At 40.9% G+C, this 26,114-nt stretch overlaps 1 protein-coding gene across 1 annotated transcript in view; it reads left to right on the top strand.

Moving 5' to 3' along the window:
• The first annotated feature begins 6 nt into the window (after positions 1–6).
• IPO9 (importin 9) overlaps positions 7–26,114 on the top strand; it is a 59,050-nt gene continuing 32,942 nt past the window's right edge. The window contains exons 1-6 of the mRNA XM_011931840.1: positions 7–184; positions 18,922–18,983; positions 19,198–19,284; positions 20,107–20,308; positions 23,854–23,942; positions 24,759–24,845. Coding sequence (XP_011787230.1) covers positions 22–184; positions 18,922–18,983; positions 19,198–19,284; positions 20,107–20,308; positions 23,854–23,942; positions 24,759–24,845 — 690 coding nt within the window. The 5' untranslated portion in view covers positions 7–21. The remainder of the gene's footprint in view (positions 185–18,921; positions 18,984–19,197; positions 19,285–20,106; positions 20,309–23,853; positions 23,943–24,758; positions 24,846–26,114) is intronic.

Below are 26,114 nucleotides of genomic sequence, written 5' to 3' on the forward strand. Positions count from 1 at the left end.
GGCGGGCTGAGGGGAGAAAAGATGGCGGCGGCGGCGGCAGCTGGTGCGGCCTCCGGGCTGCCGGGTCCAGTGGCACAAGGATTGAAGGAGGCGTTAGTGGATACGCTCACCGGGATCCTATCCCCAGTACAGGAGGTGCGGGCGGCTGCTGAAGAACAGATTAAGGTGCTGGAGGTGACGGAGGGTGAGTGAGGCGGGACCGTCACGAGGATGGCTCAGCCGCACAATCCGCTGACCGCAGCTCCGTACCGGCAGGGGACATGGGGAGCCTGAGCCAGTTGGAGATCTGGGCGCCGAGAAGTGGAGCAGGAAGCGAGAGGTTGATGTCGCTGGTGTTTGTGAAAGTCCCAGAGAGGAGAGGCGCGCCTGAAGGATAGGGTCGGGGGAGGTGGAGCCTGGGAGTGGGGGAGGGAGGGTGGAGACTTGAAAAGATAGATGGAGCCTAGAATCTGCAGGGGACGGAGATGGAGCTAGACTTGGTGCTGTTGGAGGAAGTAGCGCGCGAGGAAATATTTTCTGAGTCTAGGACCAAGGTATTTTGCTGTTCTCTTCACCAGCTGGATTGTACTGGGATAAGAGTAGGGGGAGCTATTAGTAGAAGTGGTGAAGGGTAGGGCCTCGAGAAGGCGGCTATCAAAGCTTAATGTCATCAAACAAGTTTCTGCCCTTGAGTTATAAACCTAGCTGGTTGGTTGTACTCTTCGTGTTTTCCCAGAAATTAAATGCATATGCGACTTCTTCACTGTCCTGACCGTACTTCCGTTTATTTTAAAAATAATTTGCCCTTATTAAATAAATACCTTTGTGCATTTCTATTTGGAGAAACTGATCATCCTTTGTTTTTGATTCTTTGTCTCCATCCTCTATTGTGTACTTTAAAGTGATGGAGAAGAAAATAAACTATTGGTTCGAGATTTCCTATCAATTTCCTGCCGAGTAAGCCTTTCACCAGGTCCAGTGTAGCTACCACAAAGAACAATTTAATCTGGAAACAGGAGGAAAAATCTTCTTGGTCTTTGTGTAAGAAATATATCTGGTCAGAGCTTCAGTGGAACTCCAAATCCTCAGAATCTCCCGACTCAGGAATATTTCCACCACCACTTAAATACCACGTCAGAGATATGGGAAATTGTCCCATCACCGACACCCATCACATTCAGAACCTTGAGTTAATTCTCCTACTGGACGTATTTTTATTGAAGAGAATTTAGAACAAATCGCTCTTAAATTTAGTTTACATTCTCTCACAGTATGAAAGAGCTGTTGAAAACAAATTTTCTTCTATTGGAAATATGTTGAGATTTGGGATCTAACAGGCTAAGGACCATTTTGAAGGCCCAGTTGTAATTGTCATTGTTTTATAAAATATCAGATCTACAAGAGGAGAAACCACTGGTTAGGAGAAAGCTGTTTGAGAGCCATGTATAAACTAAAGGAGTTTTTATCGGCTTCTAAGTAACATTCCTTTATGCACATTAATGTCTGTTTCCTTTGAGTATGAGGAAGGAAGAGTGACAAAGCAAAGGAACCTCATCACATTCAAGTTGCCACCTGAATAAAACTGAGAGTCTGGTGCAAATTCATCCTAACTAAACCTTCCCTGAGTGGTACTCAGTACTGCCGGTGCTCCAAATACATGTCTGGCACCTTTGTATGAAAGGTGGACCTTGACTCGTATTTAAACTGTCTTACAGCAACTCCACTTTTGCTCTGATCTTTTCAACTTAGCCAAATGCCATGGTCTCATCTAGGCAAAGTCAGTTATAAAGTTCTCGAGGTCTTTTTTGAAACTCTGATTCCTCACTGTATTCATCTTTTTTTTTTTTCCTTGAGACTGGGTCTTACTCTATCGTGTAGACTTTGGTGCAGTGATGCCATCATGGCTCACTGCAGCCTCAAACTTCTGGACTCAAGCGATCCTCCCACCTAGGCCTCCCAAAGTGCTGGGATTACAGGCCTGAGCCACCACACCTGGCTTTTTTTTGAGGCTTTAAGGGAAAAATTAAATTTCAAAAGTACAGAATTTTGATCTAAGTCACTGATGAGAAATAGATCGACCGACCCCCATAACTTACTGGTAATGTGCTGTTGAGCAGACTGTGAGAATGAAAAGTATGGAAAGGCATTGATGCAGTGACCTGATATTGGTCATCTAGTAATAGAGCATATGACTCAGGTTTTGCATGTGTTTAGAGGGTTGGATCAGTCTCTGGAGTTTAGTGCAGTGCCTTTCAACCCTTTGGAGGCTGCTTGTGTCTTTTAAGTAGTCTGGCTCTTTATGTTTATCAAAAAAACTATATAGAGGTTTACCCACTTCTGTACCTGTTTTTAGGTGGAGAATGGTGGTCCATTCCTCAGATGCAGTCTGCTTTCTTCTGCTTTCTTCCTCTTGTGGCCTTTAACAAGTTATCTTTGACATTGGGTTCAGAGTACCTCCCACCTTACACTCTATCTGAATCTCTCAGGTTTTTTCTGAACATGGTGCAATATAGTAGCTTCTTGTTCACCACCCTCAACCCTTCTTTGCATGAAAACATAGCACCCAGCTTTCCAGCCGGGATTTAGCCAACTATCTGGCCTGATGAAACTGGCAGGACATTGTTCCTCCTATTAGAATGCCCTACAGAGCAAGATGAGCCATTCTTGCAAACAAATGGACAAATTACTTTCCACTCCTTTGGTGTTGCTTCACATTTTAGTGTTTTTTGGTTTTGTTGTTGTTATTGTTTTGAGACGAAGTCTCACTCTGTCACCCAGGCTGGAGTGCAGTGGTGCGATCTCGGCTCACCACAACCTCCGCCTCCTGGGTTCAAGCGATTCTCCTGCCTTAGCCTCCCAAGTAGCTGGGATTACAGGCGCCTGCCACCATGCCTGGCTGATTTTTGTATTTTTAGCAGAGACAAGGTTTCACCATGTTGGCCAGGCTCTCTCGAACTCCTGACCTCAGGTGATCCACCCGCCTCAGCCTCCCAAAGTGCTGGGATTACATCCGTGAGCCATTGCACCCAGCCCACATTTTAGTTTTATCGCAGTAGAAGGAACCTTGTTTTCCGGTTCTAGGAAACAACTTTTTTTTTTTTTTTTTGTGAGACAGAGTTTCACTCTGTGGCCCAGGCCGGAGTGCCGTGGCATGATCTCTGCTCACTGCAACCTCCACCTCCCAGGGTCAAGCGATTTTCATGCCTCAGCCTCCCAAATAGCTGGGATTACAGGCATACACCACCATGCCTAGCTAATTTTTGTATTTTTAGTAGAGGCGGGGTTTAGCCATGTTGCCCAGGCTGGTCTTGAACTCCTGAGCTCAAGCAGTCTGCCCACCTTGGCCTCCCAGAGTGCTGAGATTATAGGCATGAACCAACCTGCCAGGCTGGAAACACTCTTAGAACTTGAAGTTAATGAGAAATCTGGGATTTGGTGTCTTTTATTTGTGTTCTGGTAATCTTTTGATCCGTTTTTGGTTCCACGGGGCCCAGGATCAGGTGACAACCAGATCTAGTCCCTCTGTCTTCACAAATAACCACACTGTCTTTATGAGCTGTTTATTAGTCCATCACGTAGGAGACTGATCCCACATGGTCCTTAAGATTAACAGGTCTGTTCCCTTTGCCAAAAAGATTTGTTACCTTCCTTGGCTACTAGGTGAAGATCCCTAGTCTTGAAGATTAAATGGAAGAATCTCTAATTTGTGGGGAAGGGGCACAGGTCAATTGTCAACTCCTTGTTAAAAGGACAGGCAAGAGAAGTTGACATGCTGTGACCAAATTGTACTATGGATGAGATTTTAAGAAGCAGTTATCTTTGAAAATAAAGGTTGCTGGAGCCTAGAGTAGTCTTGATCATTTAGTGTACCAGCTGATATTTTCTGATAAATAAATTGCCTATAATTAATTATCACATTTTCCAGAATGGGCACCTGTTCTCTTAAGCCAAGGAAGTGTGTGTATGTGAGAGATCCACTTGATTCATGTAGTTTGTCAATCTGAAAAGGATAAGAGGTAACTTCATCAGCCTGGTGTCCTGGAATTTTTTTTTTTTTTTTGAGACAGAGTCTCTCTCTGTCACCCAGGCTGGAGTGCATTGGCACGATCTTGGCTCACTGCAACCTCCAGCTCCTGGGTTCAAGTGATTCTCCTGCCTAAGCCTCCCAAATAGCTGGGATTACAGGCGCATACCGCCATGCCAGGCTAATTTTTGTATTTTTAGTAGAGATGGACTTTTCCCATGTTAGCCAGGCTGGTCTTGAACTCCTAACCTCAGGTGATCCACCCACCTTGCCCTCCCAAAGTGCTAGAATTACAGGCATGAGCCACTGTGCCCGGCCAGAATGATTTTCTTGAGCCCCTGTGCTTGCTATTTTTGCTAGTCCCTTGGAATCTGGAAGAAAGCCAGCAAACCTCTCTGAATATTTAAAGTCTGTTTAACAGGGCTAATTAGATAAGGAGATGATGTCAGTAACCACCTTCATCAGATAGCACTCCCATCCTGAATTGAGGAGAACATTGCTTGAAAGTTTGGAAGTTGTTATGATGTACAGTATTCTGCAGGTAATTGTTAACCTATCATTTTTATTTTTTTCTTTCTTTCTTTTTTTTTTTTTTTTTTTTTAAGATACAGAGTTTTGCTTTGTCACCCAGGCTAGAGTACAGTGGTGTGATCATAGCTTACTGTAGCCTCTAACTCCTGAGCTCACACAATCCTCCTACCTCAGCCTCCCAAGTGGCTGTGACTACAAGCACATGCCCATACTTGGCTGATTTTTAAAATTTTTGTCTGGAGATGGGGTTCTTGTGTGTTGACCAGGCTGGTCTTGAACTTCTGCCCTCAAGTGATCCTCCCAAAGTGCTGGGATTATAGGCATGAGCAACCACAACTGGCCCCTTTCATTTTTCTTAGGAGGATTGAGATGTTGAGTTTGATCAGGTTTGTAGGAAATTTACTTCTACCTAAATAGGGTAAAACATTTTTTTTAAAAAGTTTTTTTATTCGTTAGAGACTTTTTTCTTTTTTCTTTTTTTTTGTTCCACTGTTAAGAGTCTAAAGCATGCTTTCTAATTCTGTTTTGTTTAATAGGCAGGTTCATATTAAGCACTTTACGAACATAGTAGTTAAAAAGACTGGAGAGGTTATGAACCACTGAAGATCTCTTACGTCAAAGTCTCATATTCTGTACTCAGCTTCGTCAACTCTTTCTTTTGTTTTTGTCTGACTTACGGTGAGATCATGAGAATTACCATCTTTTGAGAATGTCAGTCTTTTATTTTTGGTGTATTTGTGCTTTTTTTTTTTTATATCTTAGAATGAAGTTCTTTCCCTCTTTTTCTTCTTCTTTATCTACTTTGCCTCTAAGAATGGCATTACCCAAGTGGTGGAATTGGTTGCTTTCATTCAGAACCTTTAACTCTTCGTGCCAGCATGCACAGACTTTCTTACATAACTAGATTTAAACCCTAGGTCATTTTCTTTTTACTTCTTTTTTGCCTATTACAAATGACAACATTTCCTCTATCATTTGGCCTTGTCTAGTTAGTTCCCGGTAGATAAGTCACAGAGAATACATTTTTCTTCCCTTCTATCACCATTATGTGGAACAGGGGAGGGGGGGAAATTATCTCTCCCTCACCTTTCCTGGCATTCAGATGCTGCCTAGATATCTGTATTGATTTCCCCATCTTAGATGCCTAGGGAGATGATCCTGCTGGCTGGAAGTTTGCTTTCTGGTTCTCATGGGCACTTTTCTGGCTCTTTTGCAGTATAGCGTAAGCACTGTCCACCTGCGAAGGGCGCCCCTCAAGGATCCAGACGCACTCCTGGGCATGTGGCGGGCACTGAGCCGAGCGGAAGGCGGCCACGCTCGGAAAAAGGCCAGTGGTGGAGTTTTCTTTTTCCTTTCAGCTGTGGTTTTGTGGTGCTTACCAACCCCCATTGAGAAATAGGGGGTTTGTCCAGGGGTCTACTCAAAACCCCATCCTTCTCCAACAATCCCTGTTCACAATTGTTACTAGTTGACTGTCAAAGTACTGCCAAGTCTTGTCTCTCTAGGAGACCCTTCAGACCAATAGTGTGTATTTCTTAATTGATCCTTTATCCTTCATGCCTTCCTTTGGATTTTTCCTTCTAAACCAAGTTTTAGATAGATAATGTTTTTGCCACATGGGGTGATAAGAGAGAAAGGGGAGCAAGAATAAGAGAGGGAAGCAAAAGACTAAAAGAGAATGAGACTAGAGAATGAAAGAGGGCAAGAGGATTTCTTAGAAGGGAAGTCAAAGGATGCCACTTTGGATAGGTGTAAAGGTATAATTGAGGAGAATCTAGAGTCAGGGTGAAAACCCAGATTAACAGAATGAACTGTGCTTATTTCACCGCGAGAAAGGGAACTAGAGAAATTAAATTTCCTAACAAAAATAGCTTTAGAAAGCAACTTCATATAGCCCTCTTGGCGCATGTATTGAATCTTAGTTTAATCTTAAACAGTCTTTTCCAAGCAAAGCAAAATAAAGTGGATATGTATGTCTGTGTTTCTTATATTCTCCCTGCCTTCATTATCCCAGAGTAAGTTATTAGGCTATTCTTTCTCTCATATATATATATATATTTTTTTTTTTTTTTTTCTTTTTTTGAGTCGGAGTCTCACTCTGTCACCCAGGCTGGAGTGCAGTGGCACAAACTCGGCTCACTGCAACTCCACCTCCCGGGTTCACGCCATTCTGTCTCAGCCTCCCAAATAGCTGGGACTACAGGCGCCTGCCACACGCCTGGCTAATTTTTTGTATTTTTAGTAGAGACGGGGCTTCACCATGTTAGCCAGGATGGTCTCAATCTCCTGACCTCGTGATCCGCCCACCTCGGCCTCCCAGAGTGCTGGGATTACAGGCGTGAGCCACTGCGCCCAGCCTCTTTCTCATATTTTTAAAGACATTGTGTTAAAGACACCAGTCAGTAAAACCAGAAGTCCCCCAACACACACACACAGACACACACACACAAGTACTTTTTTTTAACAGATATATTTAGTTGTATTTCAAAAAACATTGTATCTCTGTTAAGTGAAAAATGCGTAAGTAGGGTTTTGCTACTTAACAGAAACCAATGGATAGGAGCAAATGTGTTAATCGGATTTAAAGTAAGGCAGAGAGCTTTAGGACTATTATCTGTATTTTCCTTCTTTGCATTAGTTTGTTTCTTAGTTTGTTTTTTAATTGAGACAAGATCTCGCTCTGTCATCCAGGCTGGAGTGCGTGGTATGATCATAGCTCACTGCAGCCTCAAACTCCTGGGCTCAAGTGATCCTTCCATGTTAGCCTCCTGAGTAGCTGGGACTACAGATGCACATCACCACACCCAGCTAATTTTGCATCCGTTTTATAGCACAGAGTTTACCATCAACATCATACTCCTTGGAAGCATGTATTTATATAGCTTTTAAGTAAACTAACGTTTTATGAGTACGACAGTCTCAAATGGTGAGTGATATCCTTGTATTTCTAGTAGGTATATGGTCTAGAAAGACTAAATTGGGTTAAGTAAAATAATTTTGTATTTTCCGTCTTTCATCCCCCTATAACCTAATGCAAATAAGCTCTTTGTCTTTGAATTTCTGAGGCTTCAAAACATGTGGTCATGTTGGACATGTCATAATGGACATGTGGTCATAATTTTTGAAACTCTAGGGGTCTGTAGAGAAGAAAATCTGTTCATCTATTTTATTTTAAAATTTGTCTTTAGTTAACGATGATGTTATTTGAAGATTTTCTTTGCCGTTATTTATCTGCTTTTGAGCAAATAGATATGTTACTTGAACTTTAATGCTGGTTCTTTCATGTGTGAAACAATTAGCTTTTCGAAGGAATCCATCTTAAAATACTTGTTGTAGGTACAGATCCCTTGGTTAACTTGGGTTTTTGGCCCCTGCGTGGGTCTTAATCTTCTGATCTCTTATTCTCACCATCCTTTCCAGTCTCAGTGATGTGTGAAGCAAGGTGGTTAGTGGAATTTTGTGTATGATCTTTGATAGGTTACCAGACATGATTAACTTACTGTATTGGAGTTAAGAGCTTCTGGCTATTGTGATCATCACTGGAGTACATCCTTCTGGCAGGGATATGGAAAAAATATATCAATGCTAAGCTTTTCTCTGAAGAGAATAGACTTGGAATTCTCTGGTTGATGAGAAAGGACCCCTAAACTGTGACAGGACCTGTGTGTGAAGTTTGCCTGGTCTTCATGCTCTAATGACTCCTGTGGATCAGTGCCAGAGTGAACTGTTGGAAAATGTATGGTTCTTTTTCCCTTATGTGAGCTGTGAGCCTCAGTATTACCCTACAACTATATGAGTATCAGTGCTTTCATTGGAAGGACAGTTGTTCAGATTTGTTTAAGCTTTATAAAGTCTTAAGTTTCAAACTTTTCTCAAAAAGTCTCATTCCTCAGTATCTTTTCACACTGTATGTTGAAAAATTTCTTCATTTTGATCTTGTTTTAGTTTGTCCCTGTAGTAATGATCCAAAAATTATGCTCTTGCTAGGAACATTAAAAATCCAAATCATAATGACCTATGGAAAAATTATTTAAATAGTGCCTTAAAAGAAAATGCCAGGCCAGGCGCCGTGGCTCACGCCTGTAATCCCAGCACTTCAGGAGGCCGAGGCGGGCGGATCACCTGAGGTTGGGAGTTCGAGACTAGCGTGACCTACGTGGAGAAACCCCGTCTCTACTAAAAAGACAAAATTAGTTGGCCGTGGTGGTGTATGCCTGTAATTCCAGCTACTCGGGAGGCTGAGGCAGGAGAATTGCTTGAACCCGGGAGGTGGAGGTTGCGGTGAGCCAAGATTGTGCCATTGCACTCCAGCCTAGGCAACAAGAGTGAAACTCCATCTTAAAAAAAAAAAAAATACTGTATGTCCCAGGTAATTTGTGAATGTGCTTGTATATCATTGTGAAGGAAGTTACATAAGGCACACCAGAATTGGTTCACCATGTCTAGAGAGGCCAATCCTGGGTGGACAGTGACATTCTAAGCAGACTTGAGGCCATGAAGTTAGCATCCATTATCACACTAAGTATGTGAACTCAAAGGAATTGTGGATGGCCTTAGTAGTTGTCTTTCTCCTTTAAATGGATTTCACATGTGCATTTTAGAGTGCTTTTTTCCATTGAACTTGAACATCGGCATCTAAGAGATCTTCCTGAATTACCTGACTCATCTGTGTTTTAGTATCAGTTGTGAAAGTTGACTCCCATATCTTCGGGTTGTAGACACTTACTGTTCCTTCTCTTGCTACAAATAGGTTTTATAGATTTAACCAGAATCTGTACTAACCAAATTAATCCTAGGAATTAGAATGGATTGCATTATCTGTAGGGGGATTTTGCAAGTTTCAAGTGTTTGCTTGTGATTTAATCATTTAATAACTCAGAAAGAATGTGGCTTCTTCTGTGGTGGTCATGAAAAAAAAAAATCCACTTTCCTGAGTGAAATGATAGGTGCCATAGGAGTGGATCAAAAACTGCAGCTTAAAGGCATAACAAGAATGAGTTAAGAATCTAAGAATTCAGTAAAATAACAGGAAATAAAATATAAAAATCAGTAGCTTTCACATAAACCATAAAAGGATAGAGGACGTAATGGTTTTTTAATAACCAAAACCATTTACAGTATCAACAAAAAAGTAAATGGTTAAGAAATGTGTAAGAACCTATTAGAGGAAACTTTTTGTTTTTTTTTGAGATGGAGCCTTGCTCTGTTGCCCAGGCTGGTGTGCAGTGGCATGATCTTGGCTCACTGCAACCTCTGCCTCCTGGGGGGTTCAAGTGATTCTCCTGCCTCAGCCTCCCGAGTAGCTGGGACTACAGGCGCCTGCCACCACGCCCGGCTAATTTTTTTATTTTTAGTAGAGACGGGGTTTCACGATGTTGGCCAAGCTGGTCTCGAACTCCTGACCTCAGGTGATCCACCTGTCTTGGCCTCCCAAAGTGTTGGGATTACAGACCTGAGCCACCATGCCCAGCCTAGAGGAAACTTTTTGAGACAAGGTTTTGCTATGTCACCCAGGCTGGAGTGCAGTGGCTCAGTCTCGGCTCACTGCAACGTCTGCCTCTTAGGCCCAAGTGATTGTCGTTCCTCAGCCTCCCAATTAGCTGAGACTACGGTCACACAACACCATGCCCAGCTAATTTTTGTATTTTTGGTAGAGACAGGGTTTCACCGTGTTGCCCAGGCTGGTCTCAAAGGCCTGAGCTCAAGCAATCTGCCTACCTCTGCCTTCCAAGATGTAAAATCAGATGTGAACAAATGGAAAAACGTACTCTGTGATTGGACAGGACAACTCAGCATAATAGATGAGCTAGACAAGTTGGTTCTAAAGTTCATGTAGAAAGACAGACAAGGAAGAATAGCTCCAAAAACACTGAAAAAGGAAAACTACAAGAGGGAACTTGTTCTATCAGACATTGAAACATTACATAAAACCTGTATAATTAAAACAAACAGTGCAGCACTGTACTCAAATAGAACTGTGGAATAGAAGAGAAAATCCAGAAATAGATACAAGTGCCTATGGAAATTGAACATAGATGAAGGTAGTATCTCAAATCACTAGAGGTGGACGTTTTAACAAAGAATGCTGCGATGAGGCCGGGTGCGGTGGCTCACGCCTGTAATCCTAGCACTTTGGGAGGCCAAAGCGGGCGGATCACAAGGTCAGGAGATCGAGACCATCCTGGCTACACAGTGAAACCCTGTCTCTACTAAAAATACAAAAAATTAGCCAGGTGTGGTGGTGGGCGCCTGTAGTCCCAGCTACTCTGGAGGCTGAGGCAGGAGAATGGCGTGAACTTGGGAGATGGAGCTTGCAGTGAGCCGAGATCGCGCCACTGCACTCCATCCTGGGGGATAGAGCGAGACAACATCTCAAAAAAAAAAAAAAAAAAGGATGCTGCAATGGCTGTGTAGCCGTTTGGAATTAGACTCATATCTCACACCAGATTTTTTTTTAAATAAACTCTAAATTGATTAGGAGTCTAAACAGAAAAAATTAAATCATACAAGTACTAGAGGAAAACATGGGTGAATTTATCTTTAAACTTGACATAGGGAAAGGGATTCTAACTATGACTCAAGATCCAGAGGCAATAAAAGAAAATATTTTATTGATAAATTTGACTACATAAAACTTTTTTACAATTTACATGGGAAAAGCACCACCTAAAAAATCAAGAGACAACTGACAAACTGGGAGAAATTTTTTTCCCCACAATGTATACTACAGACAAAAGGATAACACCTTTAATATATAAAGAATTCTTAAACATTGAGGAACAAAGGACCAAAACAACACTCAGACATACGAAAAGTGTTTAAACTCACTTATGGTTAGAGAAATACAATCTAAAACAATATTGAATTAACCATCTCTCACCTGTCAGGCTGACAAAAAAATTTATTTTATTTACTTTTGAGACAGGGTGTCACTCTGTCGCCTAGGCTAGAGTGCAGTGGCATGGTCACTTCTCACTATAGCCTCAACCTCCTGGACTCAGGTGACCCTCCGGCCTCAGCCTCCCGAGTATCTGAGGCTACAGGCATGAGCCACCATGCCCAGCTATTTTGGTGTTTCACCATGTTGCCCAAGCTGGTCTTGAATTCCTGGACTCAAGCAATCTGCTTGCCTTAGCCTCCCAAAGTGCTGGGATTACAGGTGTGAGCCACTGCACCTGACCAAAAAATTTTAAATATGATAACACATTCTGTTGGCAAAACTGGAAAGATGCTCCTATGTATTGCTGGTAGGAGTACAAATTGGTGCAATCCTTCTGAAAGAAAATTTGATCACACCCAATAGCTCCACAAATGCACTTACCTCTTGACCCACAATCCCACTTCTGAAAAATCTATGCTGAAAAATACATATTTACAATGTTATTCACTGCAGCATTGTTTATAAAAACAAAATATTGGGGAAAAAAACTAACTGTCCATACAGAGGAGAGCATATGAATAACATATAGTATATCTACATATATTATGCAGCTGTAGAGAAGAGCTTCAGGAATTTCTGTGAACTGATGTGGAAATCACAAGATATGTTAGCTGAAAAAAAAAAACAAAGTGCAAAAGAGTGTCTATAATATGCTCTTTTTCATGTAAACAAGAAGGGAATATTTTTTAAAATGTGTCTGCTCATTTGTGGAAAAGAAATACAGGAAAGAAAATCAGAAACTGATTTTGATTACCTGTCTGCATGGAGTGGGTGGGGAAGAGGTGTAAAGAAGTGGGTAATGAAAACAAGATAACAGGGATGAGGAAGAAGTGACACTTCTTGGAATATTCCTTTTTGTATAGCTTTGACTCTGAGAATCATGGTAATGTTTCACATACCAAAAATAAATAAACAATTAAAATCAAACAATGAGGAGGCACTAAAAATTGAGCAGAAGTAGTAACAAATGAACCTAAATGTTTTACAAATGAATAACAGCTTTTTAGGTGAGAGGAAGAACTAACCTAAGTAACTTGTAAAATAGTATTTACAAAGAGTAAAATAGTATTTGACTGCATCATGTAGGTTACAGTTAAAAAAAACTATACACCAAAATTGTACTTCAATTAATAGGTGTGTTTTTCACAAAGGTATGGATTAATACTTCTGTAATTCCTTCATATTTTAAGATTGAAAAAATAACTAAATGTAGATGACGAGAGCCAAGTGTTATCACTTTTGGAGAAAGAAGTTACAAATAAGAGAAGAGTAGAATGAACCTCGAGGTTTGGATTGGCATCTGGGCTATCAATCAGTATGATAAATGGATGGATAGATGGTTAGGTATACTGTACTTCCTAGCTCTGTTCTCTGAGAACCCCTAGGAATAGTGATACTCCTGTAGCAATGAACATACCTAGTGCTCACATCTTGGTTTCTAAATATAGCTCTCCACTAAAAGGCACCAGGGTTCCTTGCGGAGAAGTTGATATCTGGGCTTGGGCGGAGAAAATACAAGATAAGTATAGAGTATCTTGTGTATAAAAAAAATAAGGAAGTGCTTGATAAAGGATGGGGACATATAAGAGTACACAGGAGTTAATTGGAAGGAGTTCCAGTGGCCAAAGCTGGAACAATTTGAGCAACAAAAGAAATAAGATAGTATTGGATTAAAACTCATAGAATGAAATAAATACTTATGAGTTCATATAGGTATAAATAAATATTAGGAAAAATAAACCATTTTTCCTCTGCTCTCGCACTACAACAGTCAACACAGAAGACCTCTGTAATCTCAAAAATATGTGGAGATTTCTCCTCACCAGCAAACAAGCAGTCAGTTCTGTAGTGGTCACCAGCTGGGTGTCCTCCGATTCAATTCCAACATGTCTACAGATCCTAGAGATTGAAAGCTCAGTCCCCAGCTGGGTGCGGTGGCTCAAGCCTGTAATCCCAGCACTTTGGGAGGCTGAGACGGGCGGATCACGAGGTCAGGAGATCGAGACCCTCCTGGCTAACCCGGTGAAACCCCGTCTCTACTAAAAAATACAAAAAACTAGCCGGGCAAGGTGGCGGGCACATGTAGTCCCAACTCCTCGGGAGGCTGAGGCAGAAGAATGTTGTCAACCCAGGAGGCGGAGCTTGCAGTGAGCTGAGATCCGGCCACTGCACTCCAGCCTGGGCGACAGAGCAAGACTCCGTCTCAAAAAAAAAAAAAAGAAAGCTCAGTCCCCAAAACTGCCCCCACCCACTCAGATACCAGTTGCAAGTCTAGGCCTCTGGAACTTCTAACAAACCAACTTAAAGTTGCGGTTGCCAGGACTTTGGGTTTGATTAATTTGCTAGAGCAGCTCACAGAACTCAGGAAAATACTTTTACAGATTTTTCTACAAAGGATATTCTAAACGATACAAATAAACAGCCAGGTGAAGAGATACATAGGATGAGGTCTGGAAGGGTCCGGAATGCAGGAGTATGTTCTTTGGCATTTTTATGGAGGTTTCATTACCCTGCCATGATTGATTGAACCACTGACCATTGATGATCAACTTAACCTTCAGCCCCTCTACCTTCTCACAGGGTGAGGTGGAGGAGATGAAAGTCCCAACCCTCTAATTCTGCCTAGATATTTCCAGTGACCAGCCCCCATCCCAAAGCTACCTAGGAGCTGCCAGCTATCAAGTCAGCTTATTAGCATACAAAAAGACATCACTTTGGAGTTTCTGAGGATTTTAGGAGCTGTTTGGCAGGAAATGAAGTTGAAGACGAAATACATATTTCACAAAATCACAGCCCACCCTTGGGTCTTCAAACCCTGATCCCTTACGTCAAAAGGATGTCCAACTCAAAAGATACTGCCACATTACTAGAATCCCATTCAGTAATTAATAATCTAGTTCATCATATTGTGTGAATGTCTCCCAGGGTGAGGCTACTCAGATTGGCAGGCTTCCTTTCATTCTTGTGAGGTTGCAAAAGCAGAAGTAGTCTCAGCAAACACAGAGCTTTACCATTTCATGTATTTGATATAATTGAGCTAAGAGGCAATGTCATCTCTTGCTCTGAGCCTCTTTTGAGGTGTTAATGTGATACTGGAATCCTCTCAGTTCATAATCCACTTACTCATTTCTTTCCTCTAAGCTACTGTTTCTTCTCTCTTAATAAGTACCCAAACTTCTCCACCTTTGGAAGGGGCATTACAATCAGCCACTGTGATGGTCTAGATTGCAGGCAACAATACTAGTCTAGCAAGTACCTCTTCCTCAGTGTGCCCCATTCAGATAGGGTTAGGTTACAGAGGTGCAGAACTAGTGGGCTATTTTTACTATCAGGCAATATAGCTGTATTAACTGTTAGCCCCAATTTTGCTCAATGAGGTGAAAGCACAACCCATTCCCATCAGTCCATTAGGAATTCTGACCTAAGTTACAATAAGTAGTTACAATTTCTTGCTTAGGAATCATTCCTGCTTCCAGCACATGTAGTTGCAGCCCTGGTCCTAAGACCATTGTATCAGGTAGGGGAATGGGAAAAAAAAAGAAAAGGAAAGGTGAGGTGATGTGGGGGAAAAAAAGACAGAAAAAAGTATCTTGTAAGTAAGAAAAGACTGTCTTTCACCTTTATCCTTCAGGAGCTACTTCAGGAACCAAGGACAAAAGGCAAATACTTTTTAAGAAAAGATATTCTTGGTCGGGTGTGGTGGTCCGCGCCTGTAATCCCAGCACTTTGGGAGACTGAGGTGGGCAGACTCAAGTCTGGTCAAGAGTTCAAGACCAGCCTGGCCAACATGGCAAAACCCAGTCTCTACTAAAAATACAAAAATTAGCTGGACATGGTGGTACACTCTTGCAATTCCAGCTACTCCAGAGGCTGAGGCACAAGAATCGCTTGAACCCAGGAGGCAGAGGTTGCAGTGAGCTGAGATAGTGCCACTGCACTCTAGTCTGTGTGACAGAGTGAGACTCTGTCTCAAAAAAAAAAAAAAGATATTCCTCTAGTCACTTAGGAAATAATAAGGCTTACAGGAGCTGAGAACCAGGAATCATGGATGAAAACCAAAATACATATTTTATAATATTGTAATAAATAAAGGAGAAGGGACAGTACTTCCTTATAAAAGAATTCCAATTAATAAGTGAAGAGAATAAAAGAAATGCAAAATAACCATTAGACAGGTAACACCCACAGATGGATGCTAAAATCAGTGGATGAGAGTTTGAAAAGAAACAGGATAATAGCAAAATGTCAAAGTATAGCTCCCAAGATTTGGACCAATTACAAAGGGAAAACCAGTACCTTTAAGTGGAGAAACCCAGCAGACTTTGCCATGTAATCAAGGTTACCATAACCAGTAATAAAATTTTTATCCACATTATGTACTCCCTAATATGATACACTGAGAAGGACACAGCATCACTTTCTGGTATTCTTGCCGGAAATGCATAACCTCAATCTAAAGCTGAGGAAACTTTAGTCAAACTCAAATTGAGACACATTCTACAAAATAACTGATCGATATTCACCAAAAGTGTTCTGGTCACAAAAGACAAGAATGAAGAACTGTCACACTTTAGAAGAAACTAAGGAAACATGGCAACCAAATACAATATGGGATCATGGGATCCTGAAGGAAAAAGGACAATAAGGAAAAAAAACTGATGAAGTTCTTATCAAGTCTAGTTTAGTTAATAGTATTGTACTCATGTTAATTTCCTGATTTTTGATCACTGAACCATGATTATGTAAGAGAAAAATGGATGAATGATATCCATGAACTCTCTGTACTGTTCAACTTTTCTGTAAGTCTACAAAAATTATTTTGTAAAATATGGACATAGATCATTTTCAGCAGTTTTTAAACTGGTTACTTGGATAAGCCTTGAACCTGAAACATTGCATGTAACAACTCTTTCTTGGTATTAAGCTTTTCTATTTTATAAATGCCCTTTGGATGGCTATTTCAGTAGAATCCAGTTAAGGTGGAACTTTTACATGAAAAGTAACTTTACTTACATGAGATGGGAAAGCCAGTGTATTCATGATAGACAATAAAAAATAATAGCAAAATAACTTATTTTTGTCTTCAAGTTTTTACGACTATGGCAGATATTGTGCAAAGCATTTTACATATATTATATTATTGAGTCTTAGAAGGATTGCTTGATATATCGATACCAGTATTTTTTTGGGGGGGGGGGCGGAGTTCCCCTCTTGTTGCCCAGGCTGAAGTACAGTGGCACAATCTCGGCTCATTGCAACCTCTGCCTCCTGGGTTCAAGTGATTCTCCTGCCTCAGCCTCTCGAGTAGCTGGGATTACAGGCATGTGCCACCATGCCCAGCTAATTTTGTATTTTTAGTAGAGATAGGGTTTCTCCATGTTGGTCAGGTCGGTCTCCAACTCAGGTAATGCATCCGCCCCCACCTCCCAAAGTGCTGGGATTACAGGCATGAGCCACCTCGCTAGGCCCTGATACCAGTATTCTTATTTTGTGGGTGAGGAAGCTAAGGTTTAGAAAGGAAACTTACCTAAGGACAGGCATGGTGGCTTCAGGATTTGAACCTGAACAGCCCATTCTCTTAATCACACTAATCTATAGCTCCCTCCAAATGGGAGTGGTGAGCCTATTGTGACCTCTGTATCTACCAATACTGAGCAAGTCTAGAAAACTGCTATTCATTCTTGAGCATAGTGCTGTCCAACAGAAATATAGTATGAGTCACTTGTGAAATTTTAAATTTTCTAGTGGCTGCATTAAAAAGGCAAAAAGAAACATAAAATTAAATTTTAACTCTATATTCATTTAACCTGATATAGACAAAGTATTGCAACATTTGATCAATATAAAAAGATATTTTCCTCTTTTTTTCACACTGTTTGAAATCTAGTGTGTATCACATTTATAGGCATCTCAAGTCTCACCAGCCACATTACAGGTACAGCCATTGTGACTAATAGCTACTGCATTGGATAGCACAGCCCTACAATGTGAGGTGTAAAAATTATGATGCACTGTTGGTTTTACATTCTTCCTTCTCTTTTCACAAACAAATATTTGATAGTTGACTCCTTTGCAAGTATATATTAGATCTAAGTTTTAATTTGGAGCCAGGCACAGTGGTGTGCATCTGTAGTCTCACTACTCAGGAGTCTGAGGCAGGAAGTTCATTTGAGCCTAGGAATTCGACACTGCAGTGAGCTGTTATTACGCCACTGCACTCCAGCCTGGATGACAGAGACCCTGTCTCTAAAACAAAATTTATTTTAATAATCATTTTTAAAAAATAAATTTTAATTTGGAAGTAAGAGTTATTTACAGTCTCCCAATGTGCAGTTCAAGTGCCATTGCTTATTGGAAACTACTCATTTTTAGGACTAAGTTTGTTGAAGCCAGGTGTTCTTGGACTTAATCAGCTCATAATTGGTGGCATATATCTGGGCAGCTCGTGAAATCTCACCTTTTAAGTTGTCCTCAGGAGTAGATGGTCCCATGTTTTTTTGTTTTGTTTTGTTTTTGGTCCCATTTTTTTTTTGTTTTTTGTTTTGTTTTGTTTGTTTTTTGAGATGGAGTCTAATTCTGTAGCCCAGGCTGGAGTGCATTGGCACGATCTCAGCTCACTGCAACCTCTACCTCCCAGGTTCAAGCAATTCTCTGCTTCAGCCTCCCAAGTAGCTGGGATTACAGATGCCCGCCACCATGCCCGACTAATTTTTTTGTATTTTTAGTAGAGACGGGGTTTCACCATCTTGGCCAGTCTGTTCTTGAACTCCTGACCTTGTGATCCACCTGCCTTGGCCTCCCAAAATGCTGGGATTATAAGCATGAGCCACTGCGCCCAGCCTGTTTTGTTTTTTTGAGACAGAGTTTTGCTCTTGTCTCCCAGGCTGGAGTGCAATGGTGTAATCTCAGCTCACTGCAACCTCCTCCTCCTCAGTTCAAGTGATTCTCCTGCCTCAGCCTCCTGAGAAGCTGGGATTACAGCCACGCATCACCAAGCCTGGCTAATTTTGTATCTTTAGTAGAGATGGGGTTTCACCATGTTGGCCAGGGTGGTCTCGAACTCCTGATCTCAAGTGATCCACCCACCTCGGCCTCCCAAAGTGCTGGGATTACAGAGGTGAGCCACCATGGCAGGCTCCATGTTTCAATTACCACATTAATTGGTATAAGAGGAAGGTATTGTCATCTTGGAAGGGAAGATAACTGGAAGGTGCTATGCGGTGACTGGAAAAAGTGTGAGCATGTTGGAACTTCATTGTAACAAGGCATGTCCTGTAAGCCAACTTGTTTCTTTTACTTGGAGGAGTCAGTCTTAGTAGTTATCAGCTCTTTTTGAAACAACAGATCAGGATTCTTTCTGAAATCTTTTTGTCATCAGGGTTAGAGCTTAGTAAATTGCTGTGGCTTTCCTGGGTGCTCTTAGACTCAATAAAATTTTCTCTTTCAGAATTTGGTGTTCACTTGGCAGAATTGACTGTAGATCCCCAGGGGGCACTGGCAATCCGTCAGGTAAGTCCAGACTGGCCCAATTTATAAGTAGTTTCCCTTTCCTTGGTAATGAAACTTTCTTATGGGAAAGAATAAGAATAAGGCCAATTTATAAATAACCTAGGATGTCGTGCCAGATTTAGATAGACTTCAGATGTATCAGGCCATGTATATAGTTTTTATGTGTGAAAAAAATATTTTTCTTGCTGTACTACTTGGCTTATTCTCTTCACAGCTGGCATCAGTCATCTTGAAACAATATGTGGAGACTCACTGGTGTGCCCAATCAGAGAAATTTAGGCCTCCTGAAACTACAGAAAGGGTAAGTCAGTTACTTGATTAGTCTACCTGATTTGAGGGTCCATTTTAAGAGATTAGACTGTCAACATTCTTTGACAGCATGGAGCAATCAAGACTAGGCAGAAAAGGAGATTGTTGGCTGGCATTGCGGGCATAGGGATATACATTAAAGAGCTCAAGTATCAGGCTGGTCTGTGTTCAAATTCCAGTTTTGCTTTTTACAAGCTATGAGATCATTGGAAATGTAGTTAACGCCTAAGCCTCAATTTCCTAAATCTCCAAAATGAGAATAAAAATACCAACTAAGGGTTTAAGAATTAAATGAAATAATGTTTGTACTTAGTGCAATAATGTGCAATCATCCTGAGTCCCCAGGAAATTTTGAGATGTAAGGTCTGGAGGAATGTTTTCCATTGGAACTTTATGCAGTTATGGAAATATTCTGTGTCTGTGCTGTCTAAAACAATAGCTACTAGCTACATATGGCTATTGAGCACTTAAAATGGGGCTAGTGCAAATGAGGAACTGAATTTTAAATGTTTTAAAATTTTAATAGCCATGTGGTAGCTAGTGGCTACTGTAATGGACAACATAAGTGTAGAGATCACAGATGAACCCTCCAGATGAATTGTCAAGTTTATATATAGGAGTTTTAGAGAAGACTCCTCTCTAAAACTCCTATATATAAACTTGACAATTCATTGCAAGTTTATGCAGTACCTTGTACTCATTGCAGTACCTTGTATTGTACTCATTGTTTTTCCAACACAGTTCCCAATTGAACTGGGCTCTGCCAGTCACTTATAACCTGATCTAATAGCAGGTGGACTTTTATCCCTTACAGGCAAAAATTGTTATCCGGGAGCTATTGCCTAATGGGTTGAGAGAATCGATAAGCAAAGTGCGTTCCAGTGTGGCCTATGCAGTGTCAGCCATTGCCCACTGGGACTGGCCTGAAGCTTGGCCCCAACTCTTCAACCTGCTCATGGAGATGTTGGTGAGCGGAGACTTAAATGCTGTCCATGGAGCCATGCGTGTGCTGACAGGTACCAGAAGCCCTTTTCCCTGGTATTGGTACTTGGATCTCAAGGGACAGGAGTATTACCAGAAGCTATGTGATATAATGGCCTGGATCAGTAGGAGTTGCTGCTGATGTTATTCCTCCCTCCTAGTTTTTATCTCTGCATCTACCCTCCAGCTCCATTGTTTTTTTCTAGGGAGTTAAGTTTGTATAGTATTACTTCTACTGCCAAACCTACCACTTACAGATACAGTATTAGCATAGAGATTGAGTATTCAGATTGAATTTTTGTAGGGGCTTCACCTTGATCCTTCACTTACCTTCTTTGAGCCTGAGTTTCCTTCTATATAAAATTAAGATGATAGTAGTATCTGCATCAAAAGAGCTTTTGGTATAGTTTAAATTAGCTAATCTATCTTTATTTGTTCAGTAAAGTTTAGTTACTATGATTATTATTACTATATATTATTTTTCCACTTAGTTCAACCTAGGCAAAGTTAAGAATTGTAAAATGAATTTTTATAGAAATATTTAAAAAGAAGATAAAAACAGTATAGCCATATAATCCTGACCTTCATTTAGCCAGTTAGAGAATATGTAGTCTCAGTATCTTTTCCTTCTCTCTGTTGTGAGAAGTTGATAAAAATACTTCAACTTTTAGTTCAAAGAGATTTGATACATACCTCTTCTAAACCTGATTAAGCTATCAGTCCCTCCCAGAATCTGCTTTCCTATATCCTTAGGGATGGCCTGAGTTTCCCAGTCCTTTGCAAGTTCCTCCCTGCTTCTTATTCCCTAGATGAAGTCACTGCTCTGTTTTGCCTTCAAGAAATTCTTACCTGGCCTTTAGTCATCCTGTACTGATCCTTTAGAAATCATCTTTCTCCTTCGTTCATGTAGGTTTGTAGAAGTCCCACCAATATCTTATCTCTTTCTCTATGACCTGCTAGCTTACCTGAAATGTTTTCTTACCTAGTTGTGAATGCCAGTTCGATTCTCTCTCAATCTCAGTTTACTGAACTTGGCACATAGGCCCAATTTTGCTAGTCCATGTGATGTTAATGGTAGATAATATCAACTCTTTGTCAAATGCAAATCTTTCTTCTCCTTTTGTTTCAAAATCACCTCTTCCCATGCCCCAGCTGCCTTTTTGAATTACCCCCTATATTCGTATTGATTGCCTGTGACAAAGCTTCAGTTTTTAGCTCAGATACAGACAGAACAGAGTTATCAAAAAGATCAAAATGTTCCTTGCTCAGATTTTCACTTCCCTGCTTATTGCCCTTACTTCTCCTTTATGACTCATTCAGTGTTCAAGTGATTTCATACACCCCTCTCCATGGAATTGGCCTTTCAGGATTCTTTATTCACCACTTCATAGTGCCAGGATATCAATTAACAGATACATGTTCTACCAAGGAAAGGAAGCCTATTCCCGCTCAGTCTTCCAACATGAAATTCAGCTGCTTTTGACAAACCTGGAGAGAAAGGTGTTTGTACATTTATCTTGATTTGGATGCTGAAGAGCCCTTATTGTGTTTGACTAAGGAAATTACTGTTCAGTGAGATCACTTTTCTGCCAGCCACAGGGAAAGAACTCTTGGGGAAATTTGTCTCCTTTTGTAATGGAGTCACCAGACATGGAATGGCTGGCAGCCAACCCCATTCCCAAATACTTGCTCCAAATATTTTCAAACGAGAGTAGACTGTACTCTGACAACAAAAACTTAGGCATGCATGAAGATAGCAGGACGTTGGTGGTTGGACAGAGGCCCATTAGGAGAATGTGACTGATTCTCTTCAGAGTTTTTCAAGATACTATACCAGTTTCCCTTTAATGAGGCTTCCTATTAAACTTATCTATTTATAGATGAGAACCAACTAAGGCTCATGGTGTAAAGGAAATGTAAACATAGCAGCTAAGGATTAGAAGATTTGATCCACCAGATACAGCTTTCTCTTTATTCTCAAAGAAGTTTGGAGATTGAGGTGCTGCTGGAGTCCTAGAATTTTTCTGACTTGCTGAATCACCTCAGAAAACTTTTGGAATTAAACCTATAAAGTATTAATAAATTGATACCAGCGATGAGTATAGGAGAGTAAAAAGCAGTTAAGCATTTTATTAGCAGAATTAAATTATACTATATTTTTCATAAAAACTTGTTATGCCATCTGTCATATTTGTTTGGACTAATTTCCTTGGATATCTAAATAAAATAGAACACTCACTTACCATTCAAAGTTCATACTTTATTCTTGAGGGGGAAATTACAGCCGTAAAGAAAATTCAACCTTGAGTATTTGGTCTCCATTTGACTCATGGGGATTGATATTGCTCAAAATTGTGGAGTACCTTAACCTTGAAAACGCCAACTTACGTTTCTAGCTGTGTATCTTTCCCCAAAATGTCCCAAGTGGTTAGCTTTATTTTTATTTTTATTTATTTATTTATTTGAGATGTGATCTTACTCTGTCAGCCAGGCTCAGGTATAGTGGCACTGTTGTAGCTTACTGTAACCTTGACTTCCTAGGCTCAAGTGAGCCTCCTGCCGCAGCATCCTAATTAGTTGGCACTACAGACACATCCCACCACACGCAGTGTTTTGGTTTTTTTGTTTGTTTGTTTGTTTGTTTAATGTAGTGGCAGATCTTGCTATGTTCAGGCTGGTCTTGAACTCCTGACCTCAAGTGATCCTCCTGCCTCAGCCTCCCAAAGCTCTGGGATTGCAGGCATAAGCCACTGTGCCCAGCACCTATGTCCATTTTTATAGTGATAATGTGGAAAAGCATCAGGTAAAGTGAATAGTTATTGGAACTCAAGGGCTTTTATTCTGCTGCTTTGTAACATGAATCCAGGGTCCTTTGTGCTGTCTCAGTACCTTGTGTGTGGTGTATTTATGTTTTCTGTTTTTTGTTTTTTGTTTTTTTTTTTTTTGGAAGAAGTGAAGGGAAGGATACGACCCATATTTCCGTCACCTTTGAGTCTCATTCTGTGTATAGGTTGCTTTTTGCCACATTTATATAGAAAATTCCTATTTGTTCCAGTTAGCAGCAGCCTCTGACTTTTGGGTCAATAAATATCGTCTACTGAGAAGAGTAACATATACAAAGAGGAGTTGAGGCCTAGTAAGTCTGTACATGTTTTATTAAGTGCATCAAGCTAGCTTGCCAAGTGAAAGTACTGAAAATAGAACCAAAGGTAAGAAACCTCGAAGTGTAACTAAGTGTTGACAGATGAGCACAAGGTAAATTAATACAGAATTTTCCCAAGTTGACCTCACAAGGACATTTATGCAGTTCTGTTACAGATTTTCTTTCAGTATTTATATTAAAGTTTTTTTTTAATCTCTTATATTTTTCTCTATTTCCGTGTTATTCTTTCTCCTTCTAACAAATAATCAGTAACTCTTGCTACTTTTGCTTTCACAGAATGAGACCACCAGGCCAGGGTCTTTACCTGTGTGCTGTCTGTTTGGGAACTGCCACCTAGAAGCAGTTCAGAAAATATCACCCTTAATATCTTTATGAAGCAGTATTTTTTTTTAAACAGTACTACTTTTTTCTTTGTAGAATTCACTCGAGAAGTGACAGACACACAGATGCCACTTGTTGCTCCTGTCATTCTCCCAGAGATGTATAAGATCTTCACCATGGCTGAGGTATGAAATCTCAGCTCCAAGATTATAGTGAGTTCAGGCTCTCTTCAGCCCCCAGCCTTTCAGGTGGGAGATTATGGTGTTTGCAACTGATCTCACTCAATACCTAAGGACTAGAACTGACAAAGATCTGGATCTGAATCTGCATTAACCTTAGACCTTTCACTCAACCACAAGGGCAGGCCTTTGATAAAAGAGTGAAATAGCTGAAATATTTCTTCACATATTGTACTTCCTGGCATCCAGTAGCCCCTAGGTAGATAAATAGTGCCTTCCTTCATGCTACTTCCAGCCTCAGTTTATTGAGTTGTCCCACCTAAGCTTGCCTACCTCAGCTAAGTAATTGGAAGCAATCTATCACTGCATTGCCCATAATAGACCCTTAATATATTGTATATATATTTGATTAGAGTGTATATGAATGATAACTCATTTACAATAAGATGTAAATACCTGATGGATAATGTAACTTCCCTATTCCCCTCTGCCCCCAACCAATAGTCTGCATTTTAAAGGAAATATATTGGCTGTGTTGGGATTTTAAGCACTACCCAGCCTGGTATTTTTTAATCAGATGAACCCACAGAGGTCCATGTATAAGGTTCATTCCAGTAAGTTCCAACATTATGATTATGCTACCTTTCATTCTCTGAATTACAGAAGTCTGCCTCCTGGACATAAATGAGTTACATTTCCCATTTCTCGAGGGCACCCAATCTCATGTAAAGATTCATTAGTCATAGTTTTACTTCTAGTCCAAGATATACCTACACACTCCAATCTCGTGGCTGTGCTGTTATGCTGTAACCTTTTTTCCAGGTGTATGGTATTCGAACCCGTTCCCGAGCCGTGGAAATATTTACGACTTGTGCCCATATGATCTGTAACATGGAGGAGCTGGAAAAGGTAAGCGGGTCTTTGGATCAATAACAGACTTCATGCTTACAAGTTTTATTCATGCAGAGCAGTGAGTCATTTCATGATAGCAGCACCAAAAAGCACACTAACCGGTATTAGAGATAGATTTAACATTTTTATTAAATTATTATTATTGTTATTTTTCCAGACAGGGTCTTGTTCTGTCACCCAGGCTGGAGTACAGTGGTGCAATCATGGCTCACTGCAGCCTTGAACTCCTGGGCTTAAGTGATCCCCTGACCTCAGCACCCCCGACCAGTAGGAACTACAGGTGTGGTGTGCACCACCACACTTGGCTGATTTTATTTTGTAAATTTTTGTAGAGATAGGGTCTCACTGTATTGCCCAGGCTGATCTTAAACTTCTGGGCTGAAGCAATCTTCCTGCCTCAGCCTCCCATAGTGCTGGGATTATAAGCATGAACCACAGCTCCCAGCTGTATTTTCATTTTTTTATTTATTTGGGTTTTTTTGAGACAAGATCTTGCTCTGTCACCCAGGCTGGAATGCAGTGGCATGATCATAGCTCACTGCAGCCTCAACCTCACAGGTTCAAGCAATCGTCTCATCTCAGCCTCCTGAGTTGCTGAGACCACCAGCATGTGCCACCACTCCCGGCGAATGAATGAATGAATAAATGAATTTATTTATTTAGAGATGGAGTCTCGCTCTGTCGCCAGGCTGGAGTGCAGTGGTGCGGTCTCAGCTCACTGCAACGTCCACCTCCCAGGTTCAAGCGTTTCTTCTGCCTCAGCCTCCGAGTAGCTGGGACTATAGGCACGCCCCATCATGCCCAGCTAATTTTTGTATTTTTAGTAGAGACAGGGTTTCACCATGTTGGCCAGGATGGTCTCGATATCTTGACCTCATGATCCGCCCACCTCGGCCTCCCAAAGTGCTGGGATTACAGGCATGAGCCACCGTGCCCAGCCTAATGAATTTATTTTTGTAGAGACGGGGTCTCTCCCTATGTTGCCTAGGCTCATCTTGAACTCCTAGGCTCAAGTGATCCTCCCACCTTGGCCTCCCAAAGTGCTAGGATTACAGGTGTGAGTTGCCACACCTGGCCTGACTGAATTTTCTTTCTTTTTTTTTTTTTTCTTAGTGAAATTGGACAATTTATCATACAATGGCCTGCAGCAAGTTTAGTATATGCAAGTGATTAGTCACAGCTCACAGATGTACACCACCATGCCTAGCTTCTTTTTTTATTTTATTTTATACTATTTTTGCAGACTTGACTTGAACTTCTGGGCTC

This window comes from Colobus angolensis, unplaced genomic scaffold (assembly GCF_000951035.1).
Source record: "Colobus angolensis palliatus isolate OR3802 unplaced genomic scaffold, Cang.pa_1.0 Scaffold91, whole genome shotgun sequence".
In the NCBI taxonomy this organism is placed as follows: Eukaryota; Metazoa; Chordata; class Mammalia; order Primates; family Cercopithecidae; genus Colobus; species Colobus angolensis.